The sequence below is a fragment of the Mercenaria mercenaria genome, chromosome 11, assembly GCF_021730395.1.
Source record: "Mercenaria mercenaria strain notata chromosome 11, MADL_Memer_1, whole genome shotgun sequence".
Classification (NCBI taxonomy): Eukaryota; Metazoa; Mollusca; class Bivalvia; order Venerida; family Veneridae; genus Mercenaria; species Mercenaria mercenaria.
Genome location: NC_069371.1, coordinates 70,665,264 through 70,674,701, shown reverse-complemented (window position 1 = coordinate 70,674,701; position 9,438 = coordinate 70,665,264). Strand labels below are relative to the sequence as shown.

General features: G+C 36.4%; 2 protein-coding genes across 2 annotated transcripts; both read left to right on the top strand.

The window, feature by feature from the left end:
• LOC123531795 (sarcoplasmic calcium-binding protein-like) lies at positions 1-1,368 on the top strand. Its single transcript, XM_045313045.2, has 2 exons — positions 1-230; positions 493-1,368. The coding sequence occupies exons 1-2, from the start codon at positions 130-132 to the stop codon at positions 926-928; spliced, it is 537 nt and encodes a 178-aa protein (XP_045168980.2). The 5' UTR covers positions 1-129; the 3' UTR covers positions 929-1,368.
• A 3,542-nt stretch (positions 1,369-4,910) lies between these two features.
• Positions 4,911-7,858, top strand: LOC128546920 (sarcoplasmic calcium-binding protein-like). Its single transcript, XM_053518325.1, has 3 exons — positions 4,911-4,985; positions 6,235-6,341; positions 7,194-7,858. Exons 2-3 carry the CDS (start codon positions 6,274-6,276, stop codon positions 7,630-7,632), a joined length of 507 nt encoding a protein of 168 aa, XP_053374300.1. The 5' UTR covers positions 4,911-4,985; positions 6,235-6,273; the 3' UTR covers positions 7,633-7,858.
• The last annotated feature ends 1,580 nt before the right edge of the window (positions 7,859-9,438 follow it).

Here is a 9,438-nt window from a genome sequence, read left to right as displayed (position 1 = left end):
GAAAACAAGCACTATCTTTTACCATCACTGCAGGGAAACTCCGTTGCCGGATAAAAATCGTTAAACAAATACAAAAGAACTTTAAATTGCTGTTGTGTTAACGGATACGGTATTAATTTACAGATCAACATGGCAAATGAATATCTCATCTCAAAGTGGAAAATGTGGTTTTCCTGGTTTGACCACAACGCAGACGGAAAAGTATGTGCTGAAGATTTAGAGAGAGCCAGGTAGGTTTAAAATGCATTGGTAATAGAAATAATAATACTGCTGATGATTATGATGCTGCTAATGATGATGATGATAATGATGATAACGACGACACAGACAATGACGGAAATATTTATTACGAGGACGAGGAGGAGGAGGATTAAAAAGATAATGATAAGAATGGTGTGATCATGAATTATCCTTAATCTGCATCTTCGAGTTTTGCATTTCGCAATAATACTGAAGCAAATCAATGTCAATTCCAAAATTTTATGTTTGCAGAGAGAAGTATGCAAATCTCCACCATTATGATGCAGATAGGAAAAAGGCTGCTATGGATGCATACTCTGCATGGTGGAGCGAGTATCTAATGTTCGGAAAGTCTGAAATCACTGAGGCTGAATTTATTGAGTGCCAGAAAAAGGCGTTTGAGGCCGACAGAACGCAGTTTGCTAAGCGAATAAAAAAAGGCCAGGAAGCTGGATATAGTTTAATGGACTTAGATGGCGATGGGATGTGTACAGAGGAAGATTGTATGATCATGTTAAAGTCGGCTGAACATAATGACGATGCTGTAAACCAAAGATGGTTTGATGCCCATTCCGTTGATGGTAAAGTTCCGGTAAAAACATCCGTTGACATGTGGACACATTTCCTTACGTGCGATGACGAGTCTAAACCAGATATGATTGTGCAACTGTTTAAATCTGGCTTTTGATATGTTTCAGAGCCCCTATTGTAAAATTATATTGTTTCTGTACTATAAACAAGGGTTATTTTTTTCTTAATTTTGTTCACTTTATCAAAAAGGTATGAAGAGATTGTATTTGAAATCTGCATATTATATAACTATAAATCTAATGATACGATTTCTTTTTTTGATCAGATTCTGAAATAGAGAGGCGTTTACACGTAGTCTTCAGAAACTAGAATCATTATCTGACGTAGTCACTGGAATAATCAAAGCGTTTAAAGCACTTATGGTGGCTTCATTGTTACTTATCAATTAAAAAGATACTGGAAAGAACATTACAGCTGAGGACATCTTAATATAAACTGGAAAAACATTCATCTTTCTTAGAAAACATTTGCATTTTCACTGTCTGTGATTGTTTTCATATACACCCATTTTGTCTGAATAAATGGTTTTGGTCTTAATTTGATTATTTGTTATGAAAACTGTTACAAAAAACAAAGACAAATATCAAACAGGGAATGCCACGTACCAAAAACGCAGCCTCCCCAAAACGAAACCCACAGCACGCAGACGCGTACACCACAAACACACATATACACATACACGCGCAAACACACAAAGCCAACACATTAGGACAAAACGAACGAACAAAGAAACAGAGTGGGGCACCGCCTTGGAACGGTCAGTGGCAAAAACACCACTGGGGAGCTTAAACCGGTTTATGGTGCGCATCCAACCTCACTCTTACCCCCACCATGTTCCAAAGACACGGGACAGTGTAAATAAAAGTTATCCCCTCCAGGTGAATCTCTAACACACGTAATGGAAACAAAAAGGCATGGCATGTAAAACACAAAAATGCTCGTGTATAAATCTATAAAAAGCAAACCTTGAAAAACCAAAAACGTATGTACTCAATGCCTTTTCAGAAGACAGAGCAACAAGAGAAACACCCTTAAGGGCCCGACGAAACAGGCCAGAAGACAGATATCAAAACAGTTCAGTCCTGGTAGGATTTAAAAACTGCTCATCATAGAGTCCTCCCCCTCTTCCGTCAGACACAATCAAAGAGGGAAGCGTAGTGTCCAACTGTAAACGGGTTGAACACTAAACATGCGGTATGTCTCAAAACAGTTGGGTCGTAACCTCTTTTTATAAAACGTTTTATAATTTTACCAAATACATTTGGAAAATTACCATGACCCAAGATCTTACGAAGTTTGTAAACCACATCCCCATAAAAAACGGGTGTGGCAACGTTAAATGTCGCAACGCCGCTAAATGTCGCAACCACCGTTAAATGTCGCAAGGTTGACGTTAAATGTCGCAACCACCGCTAAATGTCGCAAAATCGTCTGCCGCTAAATGTCGCACCTTAAACGTTAAATGTCGCAAAATTTTGCCCACCGTTATATGTCGCAACACCAACGCTAAATGTCGCACGGCAAAATAAGGTAAGTTAAACAGTCTTTATAACTTAGAGATAGGACTGGGTAATGCGTGCATAATTTGGAAAGGGCTGAATTGACCTTTCACTCTAATCTGCACGTTTGCTTTTCAGTGGTTCCGCACCATACATACGTTATATATTTAATATCTAAAGGTTTGAGCACTAACATGGTACTCGCCACAGTACTAAATTTACTTCAGGTCTAAACTATGTAATTCTATGGAGTCCTGTTTAGCTGATGAGACATTAAGCTCGCGCTCCGTATTGTCGCATGTCTTTAGTCGACCTGAATTTCGTTACACAACAAGCCGGGGCCAGAAATTGTTGATGGAGGATGGGAGTGGGGCGGGGGGGGGGGGGGGGGGGCACAAGTTTAAAACTAAAGCGTCACCGGCGACGTGCGGTAGGTACGGGGTTACTCTGTCCGTATCTGTGGGAAAGTTTTTTATATACAGGTATGAAATGTCGGCCTGTGGTGCATTTTTGTCTATTTTTTAGGTACGTACTAGTGGGGCACTCCCCTTATTTTAGGCGGTTAGGGTCTTTTCTCATTGACAATTTTGAAATACAAGTATGGACTTTTATTGCATTTTTTGTTCAAAATTTCGGTGTATGGGAGGGGTTATCCCTGTCATTTTCGTGAGCTCAGAGTCTCTCCCCGGGAAAGTTTGAAAAACAGGTATAAAATGGTTGCCTCTGGTGCATTTGTTTCTTAATTTTAAGGTACTGGCGGGGTACTCCCCCCCCCCCCCCCCCCCCCCCCCCCCCCCATTTTAGCGTTGGGTTCTTCCCCCTGTGGGAATTTTGAAATATAATTATAAAATGTTCGCCTCTGGGGCGTTGTGGGTCTACATTTTGAGAAAATATTATTTCCAAAATAGTTGGGTGTAACTTTGATGAGTATAAGTCACTAGTAAGCCAACAAGAGTGGGGTTTGGGGTGGGGGAATCGGCTCGGGCAACAATCCAGGTCTGTTACACAACAGGATGTTCAACTACGCGACACGAAGACTGTTTTGTACCAGCTGTAGAAAACGAAGACTTTCTATTAATCAGCCATGGGTTCTATTTCTTTGTTTGGAGGTTTACATTTAAAGTGTAAATATTTTTATTTTCTATTAATTATCTTGGTGCTGTGTGTCTGTGTCTTAGATTTCTGTGTCGTTATTCACCCCGTTCCCCACCCATACCCAACCCCCACAAACATACAACACTATTACCAAATCGTATTTAGTTAGAAGAAACCTCAGAATGTTTCTGTCCTAAAACACTGGCCCTATAACAAAATAATTTCACAAATATTTTTCTTGCGTGATTGTTCAAGCAAGGTGTGGAACTCAGGTGAGCGATCTAGGGCCAACAAGGCCCTCTTGTTGCTATACGTAACAACACTTATCATTAAGATAATTATTTGTATTACATAAACCTGTTATTTTTTCTTCCCTCAAAAAAATAAATATACACAAGGAATTGATAGTCATAGTGTCAAATAGGAAGTGCGACATTTAGCGTTGGTGTTGCGACATATAACGGTGGGCAAATTTTTGCGACATTTAACGTTAAAGGTGCGACATTTAGCGGCAGACGATTTTGCGACATTTAGCGGTGGTTGCGACATTTAACGTCAACCTTGCGACATTTAACGGTGGTTGCGACATTTAGCGGCGTTGCGACATTTAACGTTGCCACAACGGGTTTAGAAATACCTTCTCGCAGAAGTGATCTTGGTTGTTTTTCTTTATACATAAAAACAGCAAAATATACTTTTGTTTCAAACCATTCAGTTTTTTGGTATTTCTTTCAAATGCTTTTGAAAACTGCCTGTTGTTGACTATATACGCACTGATTTAGTCCTTACTAGAAGGCTTTGATTTTCATGAGATTATTGTGAAATTAAACATCCCAAACATGCACCAACATGTACCTCGGAATGTTGGTCATGTAGCCAGTATATCTCAGCAAGATATGACATAAAACAAGTGGAGATGCAGAAACTATCACCTTACCTTTTACGCCCTATAATCTGCTATATGTGAAAGCAGTCTTCGCTAAGTGCTGGACAGATTGCTTTACAAATTTTGTCGGATCAAAAAATGGTAATTAAAGAAACAAAACCGTTTTAATATTGCTACAGTTTTCTCGTAAACGGTTAATTATATATGGTAAATATTTATAAACATGCATTTGGATATTAATATAAAATGTACGCATCTATATACATAATAACTTTGCAATCTGTACCTATCATATAACAGTGTTATTGTTTCTTAAATAAACATCGTGATGTCATGATGATATGCTCATGTCTAGTTGTTACAAATGAAGCTGCACAGTAAAACCATTAAAAGACATTGAATAAAATTGAAATTCTATATATTAAACTTTAGCTAGGAAAAGAATGACTATGCAAATGTAAATAAAACATTTTGAACCTACGCTTGCATGGTTATTGTATGTGGTAACTCAATCTTATTTAAATGCATAATGTATGCAAACAAATGATCTCATTTCAAGATTCGCATTACAGTTCACTTATATGACAATATTTTGGACGGTCGTGTCTATGTATATTGATATCAGTGAGAGTTTCATAGTGTGACTGGCTATATCTTCTATAAAGATAATAAAGGTAGGAGACTTAAAATATATATTATATTTAAACAAAATTATTTCTCCTTTTTGACATTCAAATGATTGTTTTCTTTAGATTACTTTAAAACAACTTGAGGTATTTCACTGAAAATTTACGTAAACCTTTTGGCTCATGAGACAGTTGACATAACACGTCCTAAAACAATGATTGTTTTGATACAAAATTGCCTGTCTTAATTTTTGTGATGGCACCATTGGAGCCAAATATACAATCAATTTGCACGTTATTATATATTAGAAATCAATTTGTGAGCAAGCTTTCCCTGTTTTGTGAGGCAATAAGATTTGTACATTTGTAAACATGATGAATGTTAAACAGCAAATGACAATTAGCATTATCTAAAACCTGTGTAGTCTGGGCTAAAAAGATAAATGTTATTTTTTTATTATGGCTTATTAGCGTATTTTTAAGCACAGCATTTTAAATAAACATATGAGCCGTGCCATGGGAAAACCAACATAGTGGGTTTGCGACCAGCATGGATCCAGACCAGCCTGCGCATCCGCGCAGTCTGGTCAGGATCCATGCTGTTCGCTAACGTATTCTCTAATTGCAATGGGCTTTCAAAGCGAACAGCATGGATCCTGACCAGACTGCGCGGATGCGCAGGCTGGTCTGGATCCATGCTGGTCGCAAAGCCACTATGTTGGTTTTCTCATGGCGCGGCTCATTTATTCTCTCCTATTTTGTGATATATAGGTTATATTACTTGAGTGTCTTTTCATACTGAATTTATCAAACGAGGTAAATAAAATAATAAAATGCGAGGCTCTGTCGAGCATTTTTATTGAATTTAATTCAACGAGGAAAGTCACAAATAAAATATTCTTTTTATCACATCTTAGCTATTCCTGTCGAAACATCAAAATTTCTTCTTTCTTTACTATTATAAACAATCATATTCAAAATCAAAATTATCAAATTAAGTTATTAGTTTTTATGGAGCTTAATAAAAATCTACAATTAATTTAACCCTGAGACACGATAGATGTGTCATGATTTTAAGAATGACGATAATACTTAAAATAATTTATTTGGGACATGCAAACATCATCAAATCAAAATGTATTCTTATTTGTTTGTATCCGTCACAGGCTTGAAGCACTCAGGGGGACTTTTTTGGGCTATCTTTAAGAATGTGGTTGTCGAAAGAAAACTAACAAAGAAGAGATATATTCAAAGCATCAATGTATGTTTTATTAACTTATACTGTATTGTTTTACAGATCAAAATGGAAAATGATTTTCTTGTTTCAAAATGAAGAATGTGGTTTTCCTGGTTTGACCAAAACAAAGATGGGAGAGTTTGTTCTGAAGACTTAGAGACTTCTAGGTATGTTTACAATGCATTAAAGGCATTTTCGGGAGTTGTTACTGCGCAACCTTTACCGCGATTGCCGATCTGTTACCGATTCTCCTTTAGGGTATAATATAAACGTAACTGGTTGCGGACGATATTGGACTATTCTAGAAAATCGAAATGCAACTCGAAAATGTTCCGGCTGGTAGAAACCTAAAACAGTATGTTTATATCTTATTAAAAGGCAAATATAATGCAAAACAGAGAATCCCGTTTACAAAAAGACGTAAAATACAGTTACATGATTGTTACAAATGTACAGTTTATTTTTGCGAGATATATGCATATTATAATGATACTATTAATACATGTGTAGAAAAGCTATCAGAATTAAGCAACAGAAACATATTTGTTAAAACAATTATCTACAAATGGGCTATTTTTTGTAGAAAACGGTCTTAATCCACAACTTTTATCTAAGTGATTCAGAAAAAGCACGGTTACCGTTACCCTAGATTTGTATGTTTTCTTTTTGCTGCGTATGAAGTTAATGTATAGTAAGCCAATTATACGGTATAAAAAGAAATAGTTGCCCGCTGAAACCGAATTTATACAGGAATTACAGTGATGCTGCTGCTGCTGATGATGGTGATGATATATTCGACTTGCCTTCTCACAACTATTTTGCTCTGGTATCGTAGTACAGTATATAGAATAACAGCAAAATGTTTTAAATTTCAGAACTCTGAAAGTTTATCGGTTATGCACAAGCAGTTATTGTTGCACGTTTCCTACAGCACATAAACTGGGCTATATGATAAGGCCGCAGAGACTCGTGTGTTGTATTATTTCAATATCATTATCTTCGTTTGTTCTTTCTTACAGGAATAAATTTGCCAACCTTCATCATTTAAATGCGCAGCGGAAGAAGGTTGCTATGGACACGTTCTCTGCATGGTGGACTGAGTATCTAATGTGGGGAAAGTCTGAAATCACGGAAGCCGAGTTTATTGAGTGTCAAAGAAGGGCATTTGAGATCGATAAAGAAGAATTTGGAAGACGAATGCTTAAAAACGAGGAAATAGTATGTAATTTGATGGATACGGATGGTGATGGAATGATTACAGAGGAAGATCATATTATCATGTTTAAATCGACTGAACATAACGACGAGGCTGTTGACCGGAAATGGTTCGATGCCTATAGTCCTGTTGATGGGAAAGTTCCGGTGAAAACAGTGGTTGATTTTTGGACACAACTTCTTACATGCGACGATGACACTAAACCAGATGCGCTTGTGAAACTGTTTAAGGCTGGCATTTAATCGCTTTCAGAGACTCTATAGTAGTTTCATATAAACATTGTGATTACAATGAACCTTTTATAGCTGAATGAAGTCTAAAGTTGAAATAGATCGCAGTATATTAATCGGTATATAAACCGTTAACATGCTAATTTTGAAGAATATTCTATAGAGGTATATTTAGAAATCTAAAAAAGCCTTCCGATGTAATCGCTGTATAATAAAGAGCATAACGTGTACACAAAAATGTAATTTGTTTTTTACCCCATAATACAACGTCTAAGATCTATCTCAGGTGGTAGAGCGTTGGTCTACGGATCGCGGGGTCGTGAGTTCGATCCTTAGGCGGGACGTATCTTCTCCGTGACTATTTGATAAACGACATTGTGAATGAAATCATTAGTCCTCCACCTCTGATTCATGTGGGGAAGTTGGCAGTCATTTGCGGAGAACAGGTTTGTACTGGTACAGAATCCAGGAACACTGGTTAGGTTAACTGCCCGCCTTTACATGACTGAAATATTGTTGAAAATGGCGTTAAACCCAAAACAAACAAGTCCCTTGACTTACTTTATTAGATTAAAACCCTTCTCTGTATTGACTCTCAGATGAAAACTAATATTAGCTATAGATTTAACTACTTTTACATTAATGGTTTATGCAGGTTGCTGAAATTCTATTTTTCTCAAGGTATTAGACCCTTAATAGAGTACCTCCTTTTTGAAGAAAGAGTATTCAATTCCTACAAGCCCCACTGGGACCACTTTTTTCCTTATTTTCTTTTTTTTCTATGTTTTACTCCTTTCAAGACTTATCATTGATCTATTGTACAAAAGTGGAAAAAAATTCATTTGATAAACGATTTCTTGCTATTCAAGTGAATTTTCCTCTGAAACAGAAGGGGTAGAGTTAAACATCTTCGAAAATACTGAGTTATATACGGCAAAAGTTCTCTATATTTCCTACATATTGTGGAAGAAATGTAGGTAGGTTTTACTTCTACCCCAAGGTTATTTTTAAATGAAGTGAGCAAAATTCAAAACAGACGCGCATATTCGACCTTAATTTTTCATTGTTGGAGTTAGAAATTCTGTCTCATTAAATCCGTTTACTTGAGATACCCTAGAAAAATGACATTGATTGTTTTATTTTATGTTTTATAATTGTTTAACAATAGTTTGATGTTTCTTTTATCAAAATTAATGCTGTAATGAATTCTCTGCAAACATTTTGAATAGTGACCATCACTTTGAAATTTGTCTCTACTTGAGCATGAGGAAATACCATAAAATATACAAAATTTATATTAAAAAAGGCACGATAAAGGTTGTTTAAAAATTGCAACTCAGTGCAAAACACGGTCAACTTTTTAAACATTACTATTAGGGATCCAATACCTTAAAGCCATGTATTCTTGCAGATTACATTTTTTTGTTTTGAAAGTTCTACAACGGTAATATTGAGGTATTAAAGCCACACACTATTTCTCCGTGAAGGAACGACTGCATGCTGTAAAGTTAATAATAAATCTTTTATTGCATGTAGTGATAATAAATCATTTGTTGATCGGTAAAATCTATATGAAAAGTCCCCTGGGATCATAAGACACAAGTATTATTTAGATAATATAACCTGAAGAATATTTATTTATTGAAGAAGTGGTTTTAAATATATATAATTATATAATAAAAAGGTGGAAAATCACAGGTCGCCCAACACAACATAAACGAAAATGTTGAGGCTTGCTTTGATTGAGCCTGTTCATAGACGGTAGGGGAAGTGTAAGCTACCGTCTACGTCCTCTTGCCCAGACTTGAGCAGAACTCA

Excerpts from the sequence above, each read along its gene's own strand:
- LOC123531795 (XM_045313045.2), top strand. The coding sequence starts at position 130 with ATGGCAAATGAATATCTCATCTCAAAGTGGAAAATGTGGTTTTCCTGG. Across the intron at positions 231-492 it reads GAAGATTTAGAGAGAGCCAG|AGAGAAGTATGCAAATCTCC; the intron begins GTAGGTTTAAAA and ends TTATGTTTGCAG.
- LOC128546920 (XM_053518325.1), top strand. The coding sequence starts at position 6,274 with ATGTGGTTTTCCTGGTTTGACCAAAACAAAGATGGGAGAGTTTGTTCT. Across the intron at positions 6,342-7,193 it reads GAAGACTTAGAGACTTCTAG|GAATAAATTTGCCAACCTTC; the intron begins GTATGTTTACAA and ends TCTTTCTTACAG.